The 25469-nt window shown below is 53.6% G+C and overlaps 8 protein-coding genes across 8 annotated transcripts; 4 read left to right on the top strand and 4 right to left on the bottom strand.

Moving 5' to 3' along the window:
* Positions 1-2781: 2781 nt before the first annotated feature.
* J4E78_003913 (uncharacterized protein) lies at positions 2782-4975 on the bottom strand (the record flags this gene model as incomplete). The annotated part of the gene is made up of 5 exons (XM_049364546.1): positions 2782-3470; positions 3517-3664; positions 3710-4302; positions 4355-4868; positions 4934-4975. The coding sequence occupies 5 exons, from the start codon at positions 4973-4975 to the stop codon at positions 2782-2784; spliced, it is 1986 nt and encodes a 661-aa protein (XP_049223624.1).
* A 499-nt stretch (positions 4976-5474) lies between these two features.
* On the top strand, positions 5475-6075 carry J4E78_003914 (uncharacterized protein; the record flags this gene model as incomplete). The annotated part of the gene is made up of 4 exons (XM_049364547.1): positions 5475-5478; positions 5523-5630; positions 5675-5847; positions 5893-6075. 4 exons carry the CDS (start codon positions 5475-5477, stop codon positions 6073-6075), a joined length of 468 nt encoding a protein of 155 aa, XP_049223625.1.
* Positions 6076-6119: 44 nt separating this feature from the next.
* J4E78_003915 (uncharacterized protein) lies at positions 6120-7604 on the bottom strand (the record flags this gene model as incomplete). Its single annotated transcript, XM_049364548.1, has 2 exons — positions 6120-6919; positions 6968-7604. The coding sequence occupies 2 exons, from the start codon at positions 7602-7604 to the stop codon at positions 6120-6122; spliced, it is 1437 nt and encodes a 478-aa protein (XP_049223626.1).
* Positions 7605-7798: 194 nt separating this feature from the next.
* J4E78_003916 (uncharacterized protein) lies at positions 7799-8532 on the top strand (the record flags this gene model as incomplete). The annotated part of the gene is made up of 2 exons (XM_049364549.1): positions 7799-7932; positions 7986-8532. The coding sequence occupies 2 exons, from the start codon at positions 7799-7801 to the stop codon at positions 8530-8532; spliced, it is 681 nt and encodes a 226-aa protein (XP_049223627.1).
* Positions 8533-8893: 361 nt separating this feature from the next.
* On the bottom strand, positions 8894-10647 carry J4E78_003917 (uncharacterized protein; the record flags this gene model as incomplete). The annotated part of the gene is made up of 5 exons (XM_049364550.1): positions 8894-9237; positions 9292-9799; positions 9859-10065; positions 10124-10441; positions 10495-10647. The coding sequence occupies 5 exons, from the start codon at positions 10645-10647 to the stop codon at positions 8894-8896; spliced, it is 1530 nt and encodes a 509-aa protein (XP_049223628.1).
* Positions 10648-11841: 1194 nt separating this feature from the next.
* Positions 11842-13793, bottom strand: J4E78_003918 (uncharacterized protein; the record flags this gene model as incomplete). Its single annotated transcript, XM_049364551.1, has 5 exons — positions 11842-12113; positions 12181-12755; positions 12801-13130; positions 13178-13508; positions 13556-13793. 5 exons carry the CDS (start codon positions 13791-13793, stop codon positions 11842-11844), a joined length of 1746 nt encoding a protein of 581 aa, XP_049223629.1.
* An 853-nt stretch (positions 13794-14646) lies between these two features.
* Positions 14647-17739, top strand: J4E78_003919 (uncharacterized protein; the record flags this gene model as incomplete). Its single annotated transcript, XM_049364552.1, has 1 exon — positions 14647-17739. One exon carries the CDS (start codon positions 14647-14649, stop codon positions 17737-17739), a length of 3093 nt encoding a protein of 1030 aa, XP_049223630.1.
* Positions 17740-23035: 5296 nt separating this feature from the next.
* Positions 23036-24904, top strand: J4E78_003920 (uncharacterized protein; the record flags this gene model as incomplete). Its single annotated transcript, XM_049364553.1, has 1 exon — positions 23036-24904. The coding sequence occupies one exon, from the start codon at positions 23036-23038 to the stop codon at positions 24902-24904; it is 1869 nt and encodes a 622-aa protein (XP_049223631.1).
* Positions 24905-25469: the final 565 nt, after the last annotated feature.

Below are 25469 nucleotides of genomic sequence, written 5' to 3' on the forward strand. Positions count from 1 at the left end.
AGGTGGGTTGGCGGGCGGTAGGCGGTGTCCAGAGCTTGGCAGGGACCGGCCTGCGGATCCTAGCGCACCCGTTCAAAGGAGACACGATGGCACCACTGACAGGCCATCCAAACCAAATACCCTCTCATCGTACATCGTGTCATGTCATTGGCCTAGGGAAAACATCACCTTATCCACAACCTGAAGCAGGCAGCATCATAGTGTTAAATTCCATCCTTACTACCTACGCTGTGCTCTATTATTTGACTGCGCAGTACGTGTACTTATCCCTAGCCTATTCCGTTACGGCTCTTGATCCATCAGGTGTCTAAACATTACTGCGCTTTGGTTTCGTTGTTGATTTTATTCGTGGTTGCCTTCAACACGGCGTCGGCATAGCTACAGCACAGGTTTGGACTCCAGCCACATACTGTTAAATTTGGATGGTTGATCATGCGAGGCAGCAGCGGGCTGTGTGACAAGTTCATGCTTTTGCTCTGCTTGGCGCCGTTTCTCGTAGGTTGGTAGGCTGTCAAAGGCTGAGCAATCGATGCACATAGATGAGCGCAGCCGGTTGAAGGGAGGCGTGGGGTCCACGGCTGGTAGACGCATGTCAGCAGTGGCGATGTCTCAGCCTTCTCTTCACCTTTAGATAAATCCATCATCGCCCTGGCAGCACTCTCTTTATTGTTGGATAACTGCAACCGTTCCGTTCGATCCAGACGTCGCTTCCACCAGATTTCGTGGCCATGAACTTCCGCAACGGCCTTCGAAGCGTCCGTAGCGCCTTCCGAGATCTCAAGCGAGATCTCAAATCGACACAATGGCTGCGAGGATTAGGGTGGTTCTTTGGGTTCATCTGGGTTTTTGTCCTCTTAGCCAGTCTGTTATTAGTCGCTATCGGAGCGGTGTCGCTGTTTCGTTCTGATCTCAAGGCTTGTCAAGCGGACGGCAGTTTTCGTCTAGATCCAAGGACGTACAGCATGTGGTCCTCATCTGGCTTTTTCCAAATTACATTAGGTGGAGGACATCTGACGTTTGCAGAAGCAAAAGCTATTGACATCATATGGGACGTTGTGAGCTGGCCGCAGTTCGAAGGCACGGAATTTCATACTGACGAATGATAGGCTGTGGGCCGTGGAGGTCAACTGTTGTTGGCAATTGTATCGTGGCGCGAATTCGCAAGGTATCTAACGATATGCATGGAAGACAAACCTGTCACCTACCGGCTATTTCGGACGATATTTATCGAGAATGATGCTTCAATAATATCGACATGCCGGACTGTCAAGAGTTTCATTCGGCAACGGAGACTACGTTCCAAAACCGCCATGGTTTTCATGGTTGCCTCCATGTTATTTATCCTGGCTTTTCCAACGCTCATGAGCGCTATGAGTGGCTACGACTCCAACGTTGTATCTCGTGTCCAAGATGGCGATAATAACCTTGTCCCTTTCGACAAGTATGTGCGGGTCCTCTATGTCATTCACGATGGCTGGAGAGTCGGCGAAGAGGGCGAACACTGGATCAGGGACGCAGCAACTTCATGTGAGCATATTGTTCCCTTCCGTCTCCGTCCAAGAAGGATCAGTCAATGACCGAGACATGTAGATGATCCCGTGCTGAGCCCAGACGTATTCTGCACTTCTCTCGAGCCGTCGAGTTCCGACAGCTCTACGTGCAACTTAGTAGCAAATGTCTCTCAATGTAAGACAGTGCGTGATCTATATGGTGTACCTACTCAGCAGCCACAGATGTAAAAGAATATGGGCTCGGCGGAACCCGGAACGAAACATCGCAATTTGGGGACACGCCCATACAATCACCTGTCCTCAACATCTCTGCGTACAAAAGCGAAGTTGAAGACTTCGGAGGTCAAGACTCTCCTGACCGGCTAGACATAACTTGGATGAGGGAGAACAAAACCTTTGATCGAACCTACATGGAGCTATACGGAAAGTGCCAGAACACGGGGGTAGGTCGTCATTAAGCTGTGAAGTTGTTGTCACATCACACTAAACATCTATTTCAGGACTATAAATGGGGATTTTCGCTTTTGCAGCTCATGATCAGCCTCATCCTCCTGCTCGCATGGACCGTAGGAATCTACATCATGTGGATCTATACACATTTCACGATTTCGTCAATCAACGGCCAATACGAAGAGGTATCTGGAGAACATCGCGCAGTCCTTAAGTTAGCAGCAGCTATGAGGATCGAGCTCGATGTGGATGACACTGATCTTTCACTGCTCACCGAGAAGCAACTCAAAGAAAGGGTTGACAACGAGATACAAGGCGGCACAGTCTTGCATGCCTATCCTGACTCCAGGCTGAAGGCCCATAGTATTCGGAAAGGCCTCAAAAGTTGGTTTAAGAAGGATAAATGGTGGTTCTTGGCTATGTTGGGTACAAGTCTAGTTTGCTCGATCGGATCGATGTACGATGGGAACCCCTTCTTCTACTGGCTTTCTGGAGTTTGCATTGGCCAATTCTGGGCTTTCTGCATAGGTACCACTGTGGGCAGTCGACTTCTTATTATCCTACTTCACAGCCTTGTGGCTGGACTTATTGTGGGCACTCTGGGCATTGTGGCAGCATTGCTATACAGGTAGGGTCATGGTGCAAAATGTCATCTTTACTACGCTATGCTCTGTAAAATGACTACCTAGGTAGGCCGCAGTACGTGTACTGGCCCCTAGCCCATTATTTTACACTTCTGCCTGTGCTGCCGTAGAACTCCATAACCCGTTAACCCTCAGAATACGCCAGACGCTCCGCTCGAAAGAAACACCACTCCATCTCAGTTCACCTGACCTTTGCTCTGTGCGGATGCAAGGCTTTGGTCAGTTGCATAGCGGGAACCATCCTCCTCTTCCGAGTACAGAGTCTGATCGCCTTTGCCGCCCATCTCGACGAACTCGTTAGGATTCCGCTCATCGGCAGGCCTTACCTCTGCAGCACCGTGGGTCTTGCCGTTCATCTTTGTACTGTTCTCAACTCCATTCTTTGCGTAAACCTTGACGGGCTCCTGGCCTTCAGCGGCGTTGATGACACGAGTGACCTTAACATCATTAATGCTACTAAGCATAGTGCGCTCCCGTTGTATCTTGCGCTTGGAGAAATCGAGCTTGGATATGGCCCCCGTAAGACCGTCTGTGCTGTCGGTGACGCTTATTTTGTCTTGCGTAGTCCACGGGTGCTGCAGGCATTCATCAATCGATATCCGTTTCTCAACATCGACTGTGAGCATCTTGTCGATGAGATCTAGCGCAGGGTCGCCAACGGAATCCCAGTACGGCGACGGATAGTCGAAGCGGCCCATTTTGATCTGTTGCGATAGTGTGTATGGGTTGTCCTCACTGTACAGCTCGTCTGAGAAGGGAGGAAACCCACACAGGCAGATGTACAGTACGACGCCCAATGACCAAACGTCTACAGCTCTGGTGTAGCGGCGGTGGTTGGAATTTTCCAGAATTTCGGGCGCAACGTCTGGAAAAATTAGCATACTGTCGTACTTTGGAATAGGACAACATACATGACGGAGTTCCACATAGTGTTGTTGTGAAAGATTCTTCACCGATAATTTTGGCAAGACCAAAATCAGCCAGCTTGATCGACAGATCCTTATCTGTGAGCAAGATGTTCTCGGGCTTGATATCTCTGTGTACAATGTTGCGCTCATGCTGGTATGTGTTAGCGTTGAACCAGAAGGATATCTGGGGACTTACCAGGTACTTAACCGACTGGAACAATTGCACAAATACCTTGCGCGCCTCCGCCTCGGTCAACTTTTGCTTCATGACGATCCAGTTGAACAGTTCGCCCTCAGTCGCGAGCTCGAGCACTAGGTAGACACCATCATCCTCATCAAATGTGTCCTTGAGACAGAGCAGCGCCGGATGGCTAACACTCATAAGCACGGCAATCTCTTGCTGCAGACCCTCGACCTTGGACTTCTCGCCAGGACCAGAACGCTTCTCGAACTTCTTCACTGCGTACCGTACGCCAGTCGCTTTCTCTGCGCAGAGGTATACTGAAGCAAAATGACCCTTGCCTAACTGCTCCTGCATGGTATATTGTTGTCGGAATCGGTGGGTGTTGCGCTTCAACGGGTATCTGAAGACATAGCGTGCTTGGTCCAAGATGGCAATCTCGTCACCTTCGCGCAATTCGCGTCGCTTGTTCCGTCCAACGAAGATGTCGTTGACAAATGTTCCGTTTCCAGACAAGTCTTCGAGTACAGCGACAACATCGCCGCCCTTCTTCTCTGTGAACAGCAGACAGTGCCGGTTTGAGACGGTGGGTGAACTGAGGACTCGATCTGCAAAATGTCAGACAAGCGCTCTTTCGCAGGGACTATTACCGCGACTTACCGCACTCTCTGTGGCGACCGATGAGGTAGCCACCTGCTGGTACACCGCGCTCCTGCTTCTCTTTCTCGTACTTGTCCTCCTGCTTCTTGTACTCTTCTTTGCTTACCCGCTCTATTCCATCGGTCTGGCCAACGAGTGCCTGCGGAACGGGACAGGCCTGTCGCCGGCGCAGTACTAGTACGTCTTTGTCCCGGCCATCCATAGGCACCAGGTAGCCCCAGACCTCTTCTTCCTCCTCATCTTCTACGGCGTACGTCCGGCTGTCGGGCGGGTAGACGAACTGGGAGAAGGGCTGGGTGTCGGATGGGGGCGACGAGAGACCGCCGCGTGCCTGGCTTGGCTTGCTAGGCGGGGGGCTCTGTGTGCCTTCTTTGTAGCCTTCCGAAGCGTCTCCGGTGGATTCCTTGTGGGTTACAGGCGAAGGCAACGGTCCCTGCTTAAGACGGCCGTTGGGGGGCGGCGACAGGCGCGAGTGGCGAGTGCGCTTTGGTTCGGCCTCTTCGCCCTGCGAGTACTACAGCAATTGAAGCGTCAGCGCCCGCTCGCAGTCACATACTTGGCAGTACAACGGCTACCTACGCGGTTTCGCTTGAGCTGGCTTTTCTCAGTCTGGGCCGGCATCTTGACGACAAGGGCGAGTAGTGGAGTCGAGACGGAGACGGCGACGGAGACGGGGTCAATGCTGGCGCGGGTGTGACTGTCTAGATAGGCAGCATAGTGTTGCGAACGATGGAAACGAATAGTAAGGGCGGGCGAGTCTGGGCCGCTAAGCTGGACTGAGATTGAACGACCGCAGGCCCTCGAGCCTTGGACGATGTTGCAGGCAGCCAAGCTCTGGAGCCGGGGAAGTCGCGTCGCACCCCTGCCGATTTGCGCGTGGCGAGCCTGCCGCGCCCTGTTGAGTGGCCCGGAGCGACGCACCGGCTACACCTACTCACCCTATGACAGCTTCCTCATCTGCATTACTCAGCCCGAACAAAACCACGCACAAGCATGCTTTCAGGTTTTCCTCACCTCGATGCAATTGAGTTTGAGCAGGCCTGCGATGCGCTGCAGCGATGCTTCCAGCTGAGAGGTAGCGCGCAGCACGAGTGGCTTTCCGTGGAGAAGAGGCACCGAAATGGGTCCGTATATCTCAACATTACCACCCATCTGCCGCTCTGCGCAGATCGACCTGCGGTGCATGATCGGGACGCCATCGAAGAGGAGGAAGCAGTAGACGACGACGAGGTGGGTGATGCCAGTGCCCTGATCTGCCGATACGAGCTCAGCCTAGGTAGGAAGCTCTCCACGACGCCGTAGCACCCCAGCCAGTTGTAGACTACGATATCGTCCTATCGGATGTCTATCGCGTGCCCGTCTTGTACATCAGCATTCGTGACCCTGAGCACCGGTATCCGCCGACAATGACTACGTTGTACGAGCACTTGGTCCCGCCACAGTTCAAAGCTCAGACAGAGAATGTTGGTGTCATTGGAGGCATTACCATTACTGTGAGAAGTGTGATCCCATGTATTGGATCCAACTAACCATCGCAGGAGCACCCACTCACCAACAGACCCGTGTTCTTCATCCATCCATGTCAGACGGCTGATGTGATGGAGGCCAGTGTCGAGAGCGTCATAACAGCAGATAAGTACCTGACCATATGGATAGGGGCCATGGGAAAGGCCATTGGTCTGAATATGCCGTTACAACTAGCAATACCAAACGATACTTGATATTGACATGCTTGATTTACAATTCGTGTCACAGTATAATACAACTACAACCGCATCCGTACACTTGCCTTCTCTAGCTCGCCAATGTTGCCCATACCCGCCAGGCTCCACTTCTCCGCCACGAAGCCCTCATTGACTTGGTGTCGTAGCATCCCGCTTTCGGCGTAGTACTCCATGATCGATCGCGCCTCTTCCTTGGTCAGCCCGCCGACATTGATAATGTCAAGCTCCTTGGAGCCGCTGTGGAGATCCTTGAGAGCCTCCATGACGCGCACGTCTACGCTCTTGTAAGGGTTCCATTCTGGCAGTTTGTCTGCAGACTTCTGACGGGCTTCGGCTGCTTCGATGCAGTGGTCCATGGCTGGTGACGTAGGGGCGTTTGATCGTGATGTTGCGCCGAGCACCACGCCGCCGTTGGGTAGTTTCCTTTGGCCTGAAAGGTGATCGACGAAGTGGCGTACAAGAGTCAGATCGTGAGCGTGAATTGGCTTTACTTCTGCAGACATGTACTCGGAGTGGCGCATGATATGCGACAGACCATCGAGCGCAAGCAGAATTTGTGGACGGCCGGGCAGAGATAGTTCATTCCATAACGCAACAAAGACTGGCCATGATGCCTCGGGGTTGGCCATACCAAGCGCCGCCAGCTCTTTCAGTGTAGCACCCGCAGGAAGCGGCAGAGGCAGTTCAGGCAGCGTGCTCAATTTTGTGGCAGCAAGGAATGGCCCGTTGGAAAGGAGGATTTGCTGGAGAAGATTTGCCGTGTACGTATCTTGAGTATATTGCATCGGTTCTGAGTTGGGAAGAGGCGCATAGTCTGTATGCGCGTTGACGAGGGTTTGGGCTGGGAGTTGTCAGTGGCATGTCTCTGCCTCGAAACCACAGTCCATACCTTCTGGGATGTTGATCACAAACCAGTCCCGTAGAAAACCCATGGTAAGGCCCTGAAGTACCAATGTGCTCTTCCCGCTCATTCTTTGTCCGCACAGTATCCGTCTTATCGTCTTCTTGGAGCTCTCGGCCTCGTTGAACAGCCTCGCGAGTTCAATCGCCTCCTTCCTCATCAACACGGCTGGTCGGCGGAATAGACCCCATCCTTGGCTTGTTTTGAATGCCTCGACGGCTCGCAGCGCATCCACTACAGTCTCTTGCGGTAGTCCCATGACCTTGCCCTCATTCTGTTCGCTGAGCACATTGTCCTTGGTGAGGTCCCGCAGCGAAGATACTTCGAGTGCGTTGTCGTTGCTCAGAACGATGCGCTTCCGCTGGGCTTTTCGCTCTCCTTGGGCGGGCCGCTTGCCCGAGTCACCTCCCGATGCTCCTCTGCCCTTCTTCGTGTTCAGAGACTTGACACCCTTCTTGGGGGCGGCGGTCATGCCCTTCTTCTTGGGTCCTGTCACGGCGTAGCGGGCAGACGACGTGGAAAAGCAGGCTATCTGGGGGCGCAGCACGCGCGGTGCAATGCATCCATGGGCGGCGACATCGAGCGACAGCTGCGAGAAGCTCCGGAGACACGTGGACGGCGGCATGACGGGTGATTGAGGCTCTGGCCCTCCGCAATGGGCGAATTGGCGATGCTAGAGACGAATTCTGTGATGGTCGCAGCCTCGGGAGTCCGCCGCTCGTGCACGGACTCGAAATTTATTCTGAACTTTTGGCAGCAGGCGCGCAAAGTGAAATTCCACCAAAACCACTCGACCCTCGCAAAATGTCAGACACCGAAATGGACGGCGGCGTCGCCCTCGGTGGCACTTCGCCCACGCATTCCCAGCTCGCTGACGAAATCAACGGAGGCGCCATGGACGTCAAGTCCAACGGCGCACCTTCCGTCGCAGACTCGACCGTCTCCAGCCGACTGTACGTCGCATGCTTGCTTTGTCCTCTACCGCACCGTTGCTGACTCAACCAAGACCTGTCACGGTGAACAAGCCCACGCCCTTCACCTTTGACCTGGGCAACCTGCTCGCAAACGACCCCAACCCCGTCCCCGCCGGCGCCGACGAAGCCACCCTCGCTGCCACTGCCCGCGATGCCGCTCAAGCCCTCATCAACCAGCTCCTCTCGACCTGCGAAATCAAGTCAAACTCAGAGGGCGTCCACCTCGTGCTCCCCGCGCCGACAACACCCCTCCCCCGCGAGAAGCCTATTCCCGAAGCCAAGGAGCCCACCAAGTGGGACAAGTTTGCTGCGAAGAAGGGCATCAAGAACACGAAGCGCGACACCAAGCTGGCTTACGACGAGGCCACGGGCGACTGGGTACCCAAGTGGGGTTACAAGGGCAAGAACAAGGCGGGCGAGAACGACTGGCTGGTCGAGGTTGACGAGAAGAAGGAAGCCAAGACCGGTGAGGCTCACGACCAGAGGGCGGATAATCGGAAAGACCGGAAGGAGAGGATGCGCCGCAACGAGAGGAAGGAGCGCGCGAACAGCGTCAAGTCTCGAAAGGTTGGTGCGTGAGCTGGAGCACTTGACCTTTACCTGAGAGAGGCCAATTTATAAAACGACATGCATTGGGCGGCGTTCATCTTACGGCATGTATTCGACTTACGGGCGCAGGGCTAAAAGCTTGCGAACTTGCACTTTATTGATTCTTTCCGAGGCTGCAACATTGTCTCCCAGATACCATGAGCAACCACGCCGTCGAATATACCATTTCTGCACTTTATCGAGCTACGCGTTTACTATCCAAGTGAAAATGAGTCGGAAGTTTGGAAGCTTACTTCAACAAGCCAAGGTTCAGAAGTTTCGACAGTGCCATGTCTATTGCGACACGCCTAGAGTCCGCTCTACTGTTCTGCCTAAGCTTCAACCCTACATTTTAAAGAGTATATAGGAAATCTGGCCGCTGGTCCCCCATCTCCTCAATCTCTTTTTCACTCTTACCCTCAATCCAGTGATCCCTCGCTCCCTGCCTCCTCTTCTTGTTCTCCCACGCAAGCAGAAATCGGGTCACAATGCTCCCGCCAAGCAGCCACAGCGTCAGATACGCCAGAACCACACCATGTCCTAGGAAATAGCGCGGCTTATCCCTACTGCGGTAGATGTTCGACGAAACGACGCCATTGATGTTGCCCCAGCCTATCACAAAGCCAAGGGTGACGCCACGCTTGTACACGCCCTCGACGTTGTTGGCGGCCCAGGATATGGTATTCGCTATCGTTGCTAGTAAAGCATGTTAGGACCCAGCGATGCATGCTGCTAGATGAGTTCACTTACGATAGATACCCACAGCTCCCAAAAATGTGCCCGCGTACTGAACGTTCGGACTGGCAGATCCGAGCAACATGGCAAAGCCCACGATACCAAAGAGCGAGACTCCCATATTGCAGTAACCCCTCTGTTGCGTGCGATCAGCAATGTAACCCACTACCACCGTCACCACAGCTGCAACTGCATACGGTGGCACGGAAAGCAGGTTCGCTGTCGTAGACTTATAGCCCAACCCGGCAATGATGGTGGGCAGGAAGAGACTGAAGGCATAGAGCGAACCGTCTGCGCCCATGTAGATAATGCTAAACATGAGCGTCTTCCAGTCCTTGACGGATTGCCAAAAGTACTTGGTCTGGAACTCTTCATGCGCAGCTGAGGCCTGTTTATCGGCGCGCAGACGGCGGAGAACGCGCGCTCGGTCGTCAGGAGAGAGAAACGTGGCTTCGGCGGGGAAGTCGTGGACCATCCAGTAACTTGCTATTCCTACGAGGATGGTGGCGAGACCTTCAAGAATCTGGCTTTACCGTCAGCAACATAGTCACATGTAAGAAGAAGCGTTGAAGGTGCACTTACGAAGATCCATGCCCAGCCTGGCTTTCCGCCTACGCCTCCCATCTGCGCAATTCCAGCGGCGAGTAGGCCACCGAAACTACCAGCTAGAGCGGCAGCCGAGAAGAAGATCGCAGCTCGGATGCCGAACTCGGATCGTTTGTACCAGCAACTCAGGTAGTAGTTTACTCCAGGAAACAGTCCAGCCTCAGCACATCCCAGCCACCACCGCTATGCATCGTCAGCAAAATGACCCTTGGTACCGGATCACCAACCCCAAAAGACTCACCGCAGTCATAAGACCTGCATAATTATGCACCAACCCCATACACGTCATACAAATCCCCCACCAGATCATGATAAGTGGTAAGAAGATACTCGGTCGTAACTTCTTCAACAGCACATTGGTCAACGGCTCAAAGACGGAGTAGCTGACGAAGAAGATGGTCAGACTGGCATTGTACTGGCCGTCAGTCATGTTGAGGTCTTCTTGTAAACCATCGACTTTGGCGTTGCCAATGTTCGTGCGGTCTAGGAAGGAGATCAAGTAGAGGAAGGAGAGCCATGGAATTAGTCGGAAGTCGAGTTTGCGGAGGAGGGCTTTGTCCTGTAGGGTGAGATGTTAGTATGTATATGGCAAGGAGCTGAGATGTGGCTTACATGCGCAGCGCGTTCTTCTTCGCTGAGACCGGCGTCGGGATCAGGTAGGTTCTCGATCGTGTGGATATGTTTTGCCGTTTCAACATGCTCCTCGCCGATAGTCTTCTCTTCCTCGCTCGACCTATCAATCGGCCGCTCTACTCCAGAGGCCATGTTGTTGACGTAGATACAGGGCGTGAGCTAGTAGCTGGGCAAGATGTCAAGCCTCAAACAAGCCTCTTAGTGAATCCCAGTGCCCAGAGCGCAGAAAAGGGTTCGCGCAAGAACGTCAAGCAACAAATCGCGGTCCGAAAGAATCACAAGTCAGTATTCTCAACCATGGAACTGGGAACTTGCTTGTCCGGAATTACCCCTCGATCAGCGAGCGAGACGCTGTCCCTTAAGAACGTCACCGACTGTCGAACCACTGGAGAAAGCGGCTGGGGTATCATCAGCCCGAGGCTATTGAGCCGCCTATCATCTAGTCCACTCATGATGATGATCTTGTTCCGATGACGGCAGGGACTGGTGTGCATTTCTCCAGGATCCAATCCCCACCATCCACTCCCTAGCGCTTGCCGATCCCTGGCTTCACCACCAGAGAAGCTTCTCCCGCGGAGAGTCGGGGTTCAGAAGTAGGAGCGAAGTGCCGTTCATGTGAGTATCAGACTGACTATTTGATGATGCCGAAACTTTGTTTTTATCTCCTCAACGTTAACTCGTGTCCTGAAATCTGTTCGTGTTCATAGCGGTAATGTGCTGTGGTTGTGACGAAGAGGCTCGTGTCGCATGTGGCCCACTATTCACATCCCCCGCTAGTGGCTGTCTAGAAGATACGATACAGCGTCAACAGAACGTATTTGATGCCGCCTCATCCTTTGAAGCAAACGATGTGCACGTTCGTTTCAGATCTCAACGGCGTAGCATTGTCGATGCCGAGCATTGAGGCGTTGCATGCCGAGCATACAAGCGTGAAGGGCGTTGCAATGTGTGCGGGGGTCAAGATGCGGGGGACGGCTAAGCTTCCACACAAGCTTGCGCTTGTGACGTTGCTTGCTTAGACATCACCAAGTGCTTATCTGCTAGCGATACGGATATAATCGTGCGGAGTTAAACACTTCCCGGGACTGTAAGTCATAAAATGTACAGCTTCTTAATCCTTTAGGCGAGAGAAACTCGTCAGTTCCCATGGAAGAGAGACGTGGACGGATGCGCTAGAGCAGGATTTGATACCCGTTCATTCGGTGTTTCCTGCCGGACTTCCCTACTGCGGTAGTGCCGAAATCGCCAAATGCTTCAGCATGGAGCCACCACGATAGTATCCACACAGCGTCTCGTGACCAACAATGTGGATATACCGTAAATTGTTCATGATCGTTTTCCAAGGCACGCGCCCGCGTTATCATCCGGTCTGTGTGTAGCCGCGATTTCAGAAGCCTGTTTCTCACAAGTATCTTGAGCCAGCGCTCCACTCAATGCGGGCCCGCTCGGGTTGATTTTAGCCTCCACATACTCATTCCCTTCTTTCCTTTCAGGTATGAGGCCAAATAGCCCAGATCGCTTTCTTACGATGGCTAAAATGACCGCGACGATGACATTGAGCCCTGTGAACGCCAGCATAATTTGGAACTGCCTATTGTCTGGCATGGTGGTGCTAATCAGCATGTATGTCTCGTATAGCTATATTGCCAGGGAATTGAAACTTACAGCTGTTACCAAAGACAACACCAACACGATCCCTCGCCGCATCCGGTAAGTGCGCAATCAACGATGTCGAACTTTGCATTTGCCTGATTTCCTCGCGACTCAAAAAACTGGACAACCCTGTGTTCAAGTGCTCGCGATGGATTGCAGAGCAGATGGCGACGGCGACACATCCGCCAAGCGTCCGCACCATGTTGAGCGCTCCGGTACCGACAGCGATGTCCTTTCCTGGAATTGAGGTAGCGACAAGCACGAAATATGGCGGACTTGCAAGACCCAAAGCAAGACCAGTAATAATTTCGTAACCGTACAGTCCAGGCCACAGGTGGGAGTAGGTCGGCAAACTACTAAGAAGTCCAATACCAACGCATACGATCGTGGTCGAGCCAATCAAAATAATCTCAACTGGTGCCTTCTTTACTGCTAGTCCAGACGCCATAGCACCAATCGGAGTCACAACGGTAGCAGGAAGCAGAAGGATACCGGCACGCTCCGCGCTTGTGAAATTCACTCCCTGAAAGCGTTGTGGCAGCTGGACGAAGACAACGTAAAAGGCGAATCCTAAGAGAAATTGACTTCTGTCCCGCTGTTAGCGGAGTCCGACTACAGTGTTCCAAACTTACAACAGAGTCAACGCCATGGGTGCATTCCGAAGAAATTGTACGGGAAAGATGGGGGCTTTCTGCGTTCTGGACGATATCCAATACTCATACAACCCAAAGAGTACTAGGAGAGCGACTCCAGCTGCCAGTGGTCCAATGATAATACCACTGCCCCAGGCATGCGACACACCGGCTTCCTGAAGGGCGTAGATGAGAGGTATAGGCCAGCAGACAGACAATATGCCACCATAGATGTCCAAATGGCGTATGCGTTGCAGATTCGTTCTACCGTCGTCGAATGCAGGCATCGAGAAAAACAGCATTGCCATTGCGACACCGATTATGGGGCCACTAATGCTAGTCAGCTCGCACATCTCAATAGCCGGCACCTTGCATACTTCATGAAGAATATCCATCTCCAAGTTGTCCGATCAGCGATGATGCCACCGAGTAGAGGTCCTAGCAGGTTTGCCAAAGCGAATACCGAGCTTACGATCCCAGAGTAGAAGCCAATCTTCTCAGGGACAATCATCTTCATGATGGCGACGAATGTCAAGCTGTAGAGGCCAGATCCTCCAATGCCTTGGAAGGCGCGGAACACGATTAGTTGAGTCATCGTCTGCGCTCCACCACAAGCCATGGAGAATACCAGGAAGATTGACGCGCAAAGTAAGAGGAGACTCTTGAGGCCCCAAATGTCGCTCAGCTTTGCTGTGATCATCAAGAACGCTGCACCGTTAGTCTAGTGACCAGACTCCCGAGCGAATGAGTCTTACAGTTATATGTAAGTAGATACGCGGTAATTAGCCATGCCGCCTGCTCCAGAGCGCCATAATCACTCGAAATTTTGATGAGCGCGGTCGTGACGATGGTAGTGTCCAAGGCAGATAAGAAAAGACAAAGCCATAGTCCAGCGATAACGACGTGTAACCGATTTGAGCTGATGTTCGGTACGATTGGCACAGCGGAGGGTGTGATACCGCCCGTAACCCGGCTACTGTCATTATCAACCATGATGTTGTCGAGGTCGAGACACTTGTCCGTCCTCCGTCTTACTATAAAATACCAGCCACGTTTGCGGCGTAAGCACATGTGCGAAGGATGAAGCCCCTGCAGCAGATACAGTGCTCGCACGGATAGAGGTCAGCTGTAGAAGGCTGCATCCGTCCCAGTGGAATGCATGCTTCTAGGCTGCAGCGGGGTAAAAACCGCAGGCTGGAGAGCTGCTGCATTGCGATGCGCCAGACTACAGAAGGTCCACATGCCTTTGACAAGTAGGACGCCCTGTCCCTATGCTGCGGTCCTTGCGTGTCCAAAGCGCGTTCGCTTGGGGTAACGCGTGGAGGAGAAGCCGTTCTTCCGGATTTTCTCCCATTCAATACGGTACCTTCAATAACCTCTGCATCGCTTTCCATCTCGCAACTGTATGACCAACTGAAAAGCATGGGGACTGGTTTGGGTGAGTATAGTGGGTATATACAACCGCATGCATGCAGGCATCGATGCGGCTCACAGCCACTGGAAGCCGTGACGAGCGGCCGCGAAAGCTGGAAACCCCCCTATTTTCTCGTACCCCCTTTAGTCGTCCTCAGCGATTTCCTTTAGTCGCAGCGCTTTCTTTTGAACGTAAAGTGCAGGTAACGACTGTTGGTTGGTGTTCGTGGTTTCAAGCCCGCCACGCGAAACTCGCGCGCGCCTGCAGCTGTGACGTCAAACGCCGATGGGACGCGACTTCCATCCTAGCAGTACCGCGCTCTCACTTCCTTAGGTGCATTGCCCGCGTCCACATCTTCAACGAGACTTTGCTATCCTGCTCGTGTAGGGCGAAAAATGCTAATTCCATTCTCTTCTACTTTCCTTTATCGCAATGACTTCAATCTCGTTTGAAGCTGCTCTCAAGCTGCCCGACAACGACGCGTCCAATTTACGCCTCTACAAGCTCGTCTCTGCACGCGACTTCAGCAGCTCGGGTCTTCGTTCAGTCGCGCAGGACTATCTCAGTAGTTTCTGCGACCCTGGTCTTTCTGTAATCCGGCGGCGATGGATCGGCATCGCGCTCGCAGGCATGCTGGAAATGCCGGCGGTGGCCACACACATCGAGACATCGACTAAGCGTCTACGCGATCTGGGAGCCATCCTCTTAAGCGGAACTGAACAGGAGCAGATCAAGATTATTGCTGGTATCATCATACGACAGGCACTAGAACAAGGGATCGACTATAGCAGGTTCTGGTCCACGGAAAAGGTCAGACACAGCGCGCCGGATTTTCCGCTCGAAGCCGATGCGGAGTGGATGCAGAAGTTCCAGGGCTTTCTCGACATTCTGAGCGATCTGGCACTCGCGAGACCAACCAGTGAGCCCTCTGTCATGTACCTAGTCTCATTGTTCGCCACAGATGGGTTCAAATGGCGGGAGTCAAGCGCTACGTTCCCTGTCGCGCTCGTCGAGGCTGGGATGCTGACCATCATCGCGCCCGATGAGCACCTGAAAAACTGCCAGTTTGTTGACATACCAGTCGAGCACATTCTGAACACGCGATCAGAACCGTCGAAACTACACAACTCACAGGCTCAGCCTACAGAGCACGAACCATGGGATCTTGTCATGACACTCACATCCGAACCCTGGAGCTACCGTCTTGATTCCACGCAACGCATAGCGACTGACCTATCGCTAATGTTCAAGCATTCGGGCGACGCATTAGAGTGGGAGAGTTGCATCAAAGCCCATCAGAAAAAACATGAGCCTCGTTCGAGAGTATCCCGAAACTTGCCTATCGATGCGAGCTCGCCTTCGATCCGAAAGTCAATCGCAAAAAGATCGCTTCGAAGTGGCTCCCAGACGCTTCGGAAAGAGCGCGTCACCTCCAAGAAACTTGCCGCAGACAGTAGCGGTGCGACAGCCCTGCAACTCCCGTCACAGCATCCATCGTCGACATCGAAACGCACGTACGGCAAGGGAAAGCTACCCCGTGTGTCTCGGGCCACCAAACAAGATATCTTCAAAAAGCTCAACTCGGAAGACGAAGCTCTCGATGCGCTTATAGAAAGCAAGAGAAATGTCCGCAATACTTCTTCGGACATATCGGGTGTTGCTTCATCTCCCCGAAGAACTTTACGAAGCTCAAAGACTGCCTCGGACAAGGAGCCAGTCAAGACGAAGACTAAGGCACGCACATTGCATAACAAGAATGGAGCAGACGACGACGAAGATTTTATACCAAGTCAGACGAGGCCGAAAACAAGGACAAACCCCAAACGCAAAGCAACACCAGATCCCATGACCGATGATAACTCGAGAAAGAGATCTCGTAAAGAGCCGAACAAAGGTCCGAAGTCGACTGTGACCGGCGCAAAACAACAGGCGAAAACTCTTCCGCTGGCGAAACCATCAAAACCTCCATCATCTGTCCCTTCGTCACGACACACCTTGATCGGAGGACTTCTGGGTCTCCAAAGACCTGCCAAGATCTCCGAGAGCCCGTTCAAGAAGCCAACGTTACCGGCAAGAGTCGCTCAAACACCGTCAACTCCTACCAAACCGAGTAGAAAGCCTGTGGGAGTACCAGTGCGGCCCCAACCCCCTGTGGAAGCACGGAGATGTTCTGGAGATGATGCTTTGCACTACATGGCATCGTCACCGCCTGTGGCTGATGAGGCCGAAGAGAATGATGAGTGGCATCATGCGACTGCTGTCGAGGCCGCAATGCTCTCCAGCAACAGCAAACCTACCCCCGCGTCACCAAATGCAGAATCAACAGCGATCTCTGGTCACGCTGATTGTGAGGATATAGCATCGGAGAAGAAGACAGGAGATTGGCAGACCGCGAAAAGCGACCCCTTTGGCCGAAGATCTGCTGGGAAGAAGGCCACATCGTTCATACGCCGACTGACTGGAGAAGATCCGTCGAACGAGGACACAGCCCTTGAGATTGACGTTTCGAACCAACGGCCTTCGCTAGTCGCTGGTTCTAGCGCCGTTGAAGATGTGCCTTCGATTGCAGCGAGTCGACCTTTCCTACAAAAGACGCCTTCAGGAAGGAAAGAGGCGGCTCTTCCAGAAGGAGATACGAACAAGGCGCACTCAAATCCCAAGGTTCCGAGCCCTTATACGGGCACTGGAGATCATCCGACACAAGAGTCGAGAGATCAAGGAGGAGTGCAACAAGAAGACCACACAAAGGGACATAATGAGCATGCTGGCACACAATCAAAGCCCACAGCGCTATCCAAAGAGAAGACAACGACGCCAAAAATACCCGAAGATGCGGCAGGAAACGAGACGACTGTACCCACATTGTTTCTCAACCAGCAGTTCATCGATACTATTCAGCCAATTGTTCAGGCCGACCAAGAAGCCACTAAACGTACAAGGAACTTACTCGAAGAGACTCAGCAGACCGTGGACCAACCACAACAACTCAACGAAGGGATCCGGCAATTGAACGGTGACGGGCCTATCGAGCAGGCGTATCACGAGGACGATACTCTCATCGGTGTCGGTGAAGACAATCAGGAAGCCGACGATGACTTCTTCGACGCTTCGCCAATACACCTCCAATCCTCTCCGCCACACCTAGGCTCTTCTAGTAGCCATAGCTCAACCTCTGCCGTACGCGAGCCATTAACGGACCCACCTCTACCAACATCGCAAGCAGAAGAGATGGACTGGGAGGCGAGTCTGCAGCCGCACCAGCGCGATCTTCATGAACTGATGATAAGGACTTCCAAGCGGGTTATGCAGCACATTGTCGGTAACGAGACTAGTGTAGACGACATCGCTGAGATGTACGCGCAGGATGGCGAGCATGTACTGAGCACCCTGATCAAGCGACACGATACCGACTACGAGGATGTCTTCCAGGGTATGGAGAGCACAAAGGGAAAACTCCGGAAAGAGCTTCAGCGCGCCGCCAAGCAGATGGCGAAGGATAGAGAAAGGGTTGATGCAATTGCTTGATGCTCATGGAATCCACGATGTAATATTACGGAAGCGGCCAACGTTTAATGGAGGGATGTACCATGCAGGACACGAAATGTATGATAGTTGAGAATCCTTTTCACGAGCAGTGCGAACATAACACAGCATAGCACAATATTTTAATGAACATGCATTAGTAGTTACCAGCACCACATTAGTCAAGGTTTCCTCAGGCAGTACAAGACGCACCATCATGTGTCGAACTCTCACGAGAGTTGCGCTGTGAATTCAGTTCCTTATTCTTCCCCGTCTCAACAATATGTCTCATAGAGACGCCACCCCACGGCAGACCCGAGAGCACCTGTCTTGCATCAATCTTCTCTGGTTCAGGCGATGCATATGCGCTTGCAGCTTGTCGCTGATTCTCAACGTCTCGCTCCGTCTCCTCTTTCTGCTCTTTTACTTTGTCGCCTGGTTCACGTTAGCGTAGACCGAATAGCTATTACACTTGGTGCTACGAACGAAATCTTCTTTGGGCGAGTTTGTTTTGTATTTTGCGTCTTTCGTTGGGGTCTTTGATGTCGGACCAGTCGTTTGGTCCGGCTTCTGGAGAATCGTCGCCAGTTACGACGGATTCTCTTTTCGAGGTGGCTTGTTGAGGGCTGGGTTGTTGGTCTCGAGACATGCTTCTAGGGATGAAGTCGCAGTGGGATTAAGGAGTCTGGCGAGATGATCTTTATTGACGCGGTGCCTTCTTGAGATAGTTTCTGGAGCGGTAGAGACAGTGTTGATGGAAATTTTGCGTTGGAGTGGTCGCGACCCGCAGTTGTCACATGTGTTCAAGACGGGTGTCTTGTAGGGGATGATGGGCCGGCTGGAGACGCGCTTGTTGCTGAGAAGTAGCGTATAGACGTAGAATTATAGTACAGGAACTTCATTTCCATCTGTTAGGCTGTTTCATAGTCAGCATCTCTATAGTTACGTGATTTTCAGGGATCCGTCTCTCAGCCGCAAGACGTAATGCTTGAGGAAGGAGCGCGTTGAATGATCCACAGCACCAGCATACCCAAGCCAAGCCGATGAGAAGTGGTGGCCTCGAAGCAGTGGAGTCTTTCATTAAAATGATGACGCTGATATGAAGGGTTCATGTGCAAAAGGGCGCGGCTGAAGTTTCGAAAAGCACCGAAGAGGGTCGCTCATGATGTTCGGTGAGTAGCTGCGCAAAGCTAACCAGTTTTGACGCTTGTCATCTTGCATTTTCTCGGCCCGCCAGTTATAATGGAGCTTTGAACATTCAATTAGTGTACAAAAGGTTCTAGGTAGAGATACACAGGAGCAAGAAACTTCAACTACTCTTAGGCCATCGTCAGCACGCTGCAGCAAATGCCATTGGAGAATGCCATTCGCGTACCTGTACATGGTATTACGCAATATCCAGATGACGTTAGACTTGATACTATCCAGGACCTGCCAAGTCGCAGCGGGCGCGGGATGACCGAGCCGTTGTAGCCTTGCCGTTGGGCTGAGGTATCAATAACGCTCTGGCGGGTGGGCTTGCACCAATAGCGCATGTACTATTAGGCTACCTTCTTGACATTACACTTCAGCTCTTGATCCAGAGGCTCACCGGTAATCCTTTTCGCGGGGACAGCCAATGAGACAAGAGCGTTGTTGACCGTACTGTACAGGCCAGCTTGATATACGAGATGTGCCTTGAGATTAACCTTGGGACAGAAGGCATTAGTGAATGAGTCATGTTAGAGTGGGGCATCATGAGAACAACGACAGAGTTGCCAGAAAAGCGAAGACTTCATCCCGTCGGTCAGTGATCTAGAAACCGGAGGAGCTGAATCGCCACGGTTAGAGATGGAGCAAGCAGTAGTAGTCCATGGGTGCTGTGAACAGAGATGCGGTCGGCGCAAAGCTCTCTAGACCTGTTTGGGTAAGCTCAAATCGCGTACCTGCACCTCATTCGTCAGATCCTGCCAGCCACGGGTGGCTCAAGGATGTGTTGACCGCTCTGTAATCTCATGCACCACTGCTTGTTACTCTTGAACGCTCTTTGACGAGGAAGCGAAGTTCAAGTATAGTTTCGGTTGCACGTTTGTTCGGTGCAGCTTGCGACCTTCAACCTGCGCATACTGCCCCAACGCATGCAGAACTCGATGGCAGAGCGTCGGCTATCTCCCGAGTCCTAGACATATCTACAAAACAATAAAGATTTTGGGGGAATTTGCGACTTGCCAACAAATGTCGCATCGCTTAAGAAAGCATAAAATGTGCTCACGAGTGACGTGAGCGGACAAGAAGAAAGTCTGCTGCGTCAGACTATTCAACTTTCGTAGGAATAGTGCGCAGGGCTGTAGTCTTTGGCAAATACAGCTCGAAGGATTGCGGACCGATTCCAATCGTCTCCGCAACTTGACAAGAGCGGAGCTTTGGTCGGCTCAATTATGACGACAGGGCCTTTGACGAGTTCTTTGCCAATGCGGAGCGTTATAAACGGGTTACGTCCAGCGGCAGCGTGTTGCGGATGCTCGGGACGTGTCTGGTATTATTGCACCACGATCAACGTTCTGATTGTGGGTTGGAACATTTTCGTTTCAAACTTAGTAATTAACTCGAACGAGCAACTATCGCTTGGTCGATGAGAGGGATTGCGAATACATGGCTCCCAGCTCCATCCTTCACCTACGTGAGACGTTTGAGGGGCGAGGCTGAGCAGCCTTCCCCCACAGCTTGAACATGTTCGCGTAAGCTGGAACGAGAATACCAAGGGTGATCGTCCTTAGTGAGGATCCGCTCGTGGGCCACGATTGGTAAAGCGTGGTGCAACACCAAGATCGATCCCTTTGGTACGGCCCGTCTGAGGTCAATATGAGTTAGTTCATTCTCGGCTGCACAACCTTCCGGTATTTGCGCTAAGCCCTTTCCCAATTTTCTGGCTTAGCCGCCAATGGGTCAGCGTAACAATCAGATCTAAGTCAAGACTTAAGCCAAGCCCATTTTCGGGGAACGTATCACATACAGTGTCGAGCCAAAGGTCAGATGATTCCCCGTTACCAGACTGCTGACGGCTTTGACATCTCCAACCTACACAGCTCATCAGATACACTCTACCAAGAGCGAGAGCCACCTTCTTCGCCGACCGTAAAGACTCGGGAGGAGCGCTGGGTCTCAGCAGTACCACTGGTAGGTGTCCTGCATGATACGAAGAATCATTCGATCACTCGACATCGTTTCCATGGAAATCCCTTGCTGTTCATCCTGACAGCTGCTAGAACCGTCAGTCAAACTCTTTCTTCTTCGCCGAGACTGCTTCCCCATGCTCTTTAGTAAATGATCTACGATGTTGTGTTTCAGTAGTAGTCCAAATTCACCTATAATGGCATTCTTCGTAGACCATATGCAGGCAATCACCGTCTTTGGTAGAAATCTAGGCTCCATGTGTTGTGAGGCAGCAGTATATGCCTGGCACGACTTCGAGTTCTCATTCTGAGATTGACGTTCACGATCAGCATGTAATGCTGTGAAGTGAAGTGGTCTGGCCCAATGATGGACCAGCGATGGCGATATCCTAGCTTTTCCATGTGCTATACATGTGGCGGAATCAAAGTCGATCATACAAAAGAGGAAGGTAGATAGTGAGGGCGATCCGGCGAATCTCGTCGACGGGTGTTGCTCGCAATGTAAAGTGTGGCGAGATCATCGTGTGGCGGGTGTGGCGTAGTGACAAGTGTTGCTTTTTGACAGGTGTGGGCTATCCCGGCTTGTCTGCATCGAGGCCAAATCGCATCAAGGACTGGCAACGACCATGGGCGTCAACGGTGAAGTTGGATGCGATAACCTGTTTTGCGCTGCGGGCGGGTACCCAAGCCGGACGTACCTGACGATCGATCAAGACGCGGTCTTCGATGCGTGGACCCATGGTGGTCGTACCGAGCAAATAAGGCGCGGCGCACATGGCAAACAAGGTCTGGTGAGAAATGACGCATGTCACGGTGGCTGAACAGAGGGGCGCCGTTGGTAGGACGGCAACAAAGTCGAGCGCAGCAGTCTAGGCTGGCAGACGACTTCAGCCTGTAGGGCATGGATCGGCGGGCGCTGGCGGCGAGGTGTCTCGTTGGAGCAACACTCGGCTGGTTTGGTGCGTCGGCAAGAACGGGTAGGCTTGGGGAAGCAGCGAGCGGTAGAGCAGAGAGGCAGGCACGAGCAGGATGGGCTGCGCCACCACACCGGCTCAATGCTGCTCGTCGCGTCTAGCCCGACACAGGCTGGGAGCATTGGCAGGCTCAGCTCAGGTGGGCGCGCCGCCGCGGAGTCGCCATGGCAGAATCTTCCTGGAGGGAGGGCGAGCCTCGTCTCGCGGGGCGTGTGGCGTCGACGTGTCTCGTGTTGCGACGCAGTTGTTTGGAGAGGCACGTCTTGGATGTTTGGCGGTGGGTCGTTGCAGCGCAGCGTGGTTGGCCGCGGCGATACACAGCCCCAAAAGGCTTGCGTTGTTCCGTTGAAGCCGCCGCGCTGCGCTGAGGCTGCCTCTTGTCTGCTGCCGAAGTCCCAAGTCCCATCGCCGGACTGTCTTCTCGTCTCCTCAAGTGTCTGCACCCATCGCGCGCTCCATTGCACGGCAGCCGCTCGAGACTGAAGCGCCGCCGCATCCAAGTCCCGTGACTGTCTGCCAGCGTCGCCGTCTTTGAGCGCACGCCCGCCCGCACGCCAGCCTGCTTACTTAGCCCAGACTGGAACCATCATCAGCCACAAGAGTCCCCAACGGGCCCTCGTCATCGGCACCTTGACTACCAGACGACCTGCACCCTACGACCCTGCGACCGCTTAGTTGCACCACGTCCAGGATCGCGATTCTGCTCCCACGTCCGCCTGCACGTCGCACATCGTGCCGACTGAAGACCCCTCCTCCACGGCCACGCCTCATTTATCGGCTTCCTCGCGCAGCGCCTCTTCACCTGCCTTCCTCGCGCAGCCGCCGTGCTTGCGCGTCCCGTGGTACTCGTCTGCTCGGAAAATAGCCAGCAGATCGCCTTGGTTGGCCCGAGCCGCAATTTGCGACCGAGGGCACATGCGAGCAATCTAACGTCTGTCAATTGCGAAGCTGGCGCTTTCCACGGCCCAAGTCTATCTGGAGTGTTGGTAGACGACGGCCATCTGCGCCCTCACCAGAGGCTGCATCCACCCAAAGGTTAGCCGACCCATGCATGCGCACCCACTCCATCTGCACAGTCGAGCCGGGTGACGCGCATGCTGTCATTGGAAAGAAAGAAGCCATGCTGACCCATCTCAAAGATACGCTCATTGAACCGTCTCGCCGCTCCACACCATGGCTGCCTCGACGCGAGCAATCACGCCGACGCCTACCGGCCCATTCACCACCCACAATGGGCCTAATACCCCAGGTTCTACCGCGCGCAATGCCAACGGCGGAGCGACCTTTGGCACCCATCTCACAAAGTCTCCCGGCGGCTTGTCGCCTCGACTCTCGCCTCAGCCGCTCACTGGAGCTGCCGCCATCGCTGATGAGCGCCGCTTCCGCGAACAGTCCGCGAGGCAGACGAGCCCTAATCCCGCTGTCGCCGCGCTGCAAAGTCTGAACGGCACTGTCCAGTCCATGAGCCACCCTTCAGACGCTCCGCAGCAGTCGGCGCCGATAAGCAACAAGGCTGACAAGACGACGAAGCCGCTCATCATTCCCGACCAGATCAACGTCACGGGCGACAGCATGCAAACGAGCCCCGTCAGCCTCTCGAGTTTTGGCGATGGTGACGCGCCGAACGCGCCGGGTGCTTCTGCTGCGGAAGGCGCTGCCACCGGCAATCCAGGCCGGGAAGGCGCGCACCAGCAGCAACCACAGCAGCACCACCACCAACATCACCACCAGCTCATCGCACCGAATCCCGGAGACAACCCAGGCAACCGCGCCTTTACGTTTCCTGGGCCTTTGCCCCCGGAGCCCGATCCACGTGCCCCGGCTCGCCAAATGAGCCTGCCTGGATACGGCCAGAATACGCCCAAATCGCCCTCCACCAAGCGCCACAAGTGCCCATACTGCTCTACCGATTTCACCCGCCACCATAACCTCAAAAGCCACCTACTAACCCACAGTCAAGAAAAGCCTTATGAGTGTCCCACGTGCCAGGCGCGTTTCCGTCGTTTGCATGATCTGAAACGTCATACGAAACTCCACACTGGCGAGCGTCCGCACACGTGCTACAAATGTGGCCGCAGGTTCGCACGTGGCGATGCGCTTGCGCGACACAATAAGGGTCAGGGTGGCTGTGCGGGCCGACGCTCTAGCTTCGGCATGGATGACGATCTCGGAGACAAAGGCGACGAGGGCATGGACGGTGTCATCTACACTGGCGAGCCTGATGGTGAGGGCGACGAAGACGACGACGGTAGTCGGCGAGTCAGTGAGCCGGCACGCAAGCGACAAAACACTGGGAACTCTACCCAAGGTTCGTATTCTCACCATTCCAGCACATATCCGCCTATTGCTGCGAATCGAAGCTCGAGCAGCCAGAACAACTTGCGCCCTTATTACCCAGGGTCCTCTGCGCAGCCGACTAACGTCTCGCCCAAAGCAGCTCCCACTAGCATCTCGTCGATTCAGAACGCAAATACGCAGTCCAATGTCTTCGCCCAAGGTGGCATGACGGAGAGTCCCAGGCCGTTGTCGCCAGGCCAGCAGGAACAGCATCGCCTGGGGGCGCCAGAAAATGGTCTCCCGGGCTCGCGATCCCCCAGTTTGTCGCATCACTTGCATCAGCAGTCAAACTACACTCGCGGGCGGGGGACACCTCCTGTTGGTTTAGCTCCACCCAGCACAAGCAGCGGGCCTCACCTGCCATCTCTCCCTGGGCTCAGTCCTATGCCCCCTAAGCAGGGCTCTCAAGGCGGCAAAAGCAATGGCCCTAGTATGCTGCAACATCAGACCATGGCTGCTCCTGGTAGCAGCTCGCAGCCGGGCAGCATGTCAAGCCACGGTGGAAGTGGCGGCAGCATGCGCGAAGTCATGGGCAGCCAGGTCGATGTGTGGCAGTACGTTCGCGATATAGAGTCTCGCATGGCAAGAATGGAAAAGGAACACAACGACAAGATCGCCACGCTGCAGAACGAGATCACCACGCTCCGGGCCCAGTTGGCTCAGCAGCACGTCAACAACACGCAAGCCCAGCAACAGGCTCAATAGCGTGAATGGTGACGCTGCTGCTGCATGTTGTCGCTGTGGTGAGGCTTGCACTGCTTTTTGTGCTTGGATAACGGAGGCGTTCTATGGAGTACAAAACCCAAGATTGAGCAACAGAGAGATTTCGGGCTTCTACATGGATCAACATACGTCAAGGATCACGACGAGCATGTTACAATGATACCCCATGCTAAGATTACTCGCGATGTTTGGCATTTTCCTACCCTGTTCTGCGGTTACTACCCTTCACACCTGTATATTAGACTAGTCACCACCATGTCAATGTTTCTTTGCTAGAAGGTTCCCCGTGACGGTCATGACTTGCAGATCTTGGAGATGTGACGTGACCTGCCACGCCAGCAAAGCGTGTGAAGCCACGCGCCCAGCATGTTCCTGGCAGTGCGGGTAGCACAATGGACAAAGTCGAAGAATAAGGCGGTTGCTGTGGTTGCTGCATCGCATGCCACAGCGATGCCGTGCATGAACCAGTTTCCACAGGCAGTCGTTGCCATGGTGTTGCAGCATGGTGATCCATGGGTGAGGGTGCCCAGGTGGGTAAGGAAGACCC

The sequence above is a fragment of the Alternaria triticimaculans genome (genome assembly GCF_023758025.1).
Source record: "Alternaria triticimaculans strain BMP 0046 chromosome Unknown scaffold_4, whole genome shotgun sequence".
Taxonomy (NCBI): domain Eukaryota; kingdom Fungi; phylum Ascomycota; class Dothideomycetes; order Pleosporales; family Pleosporaceae; genus Alternaria; species Alternaria triticimaculans.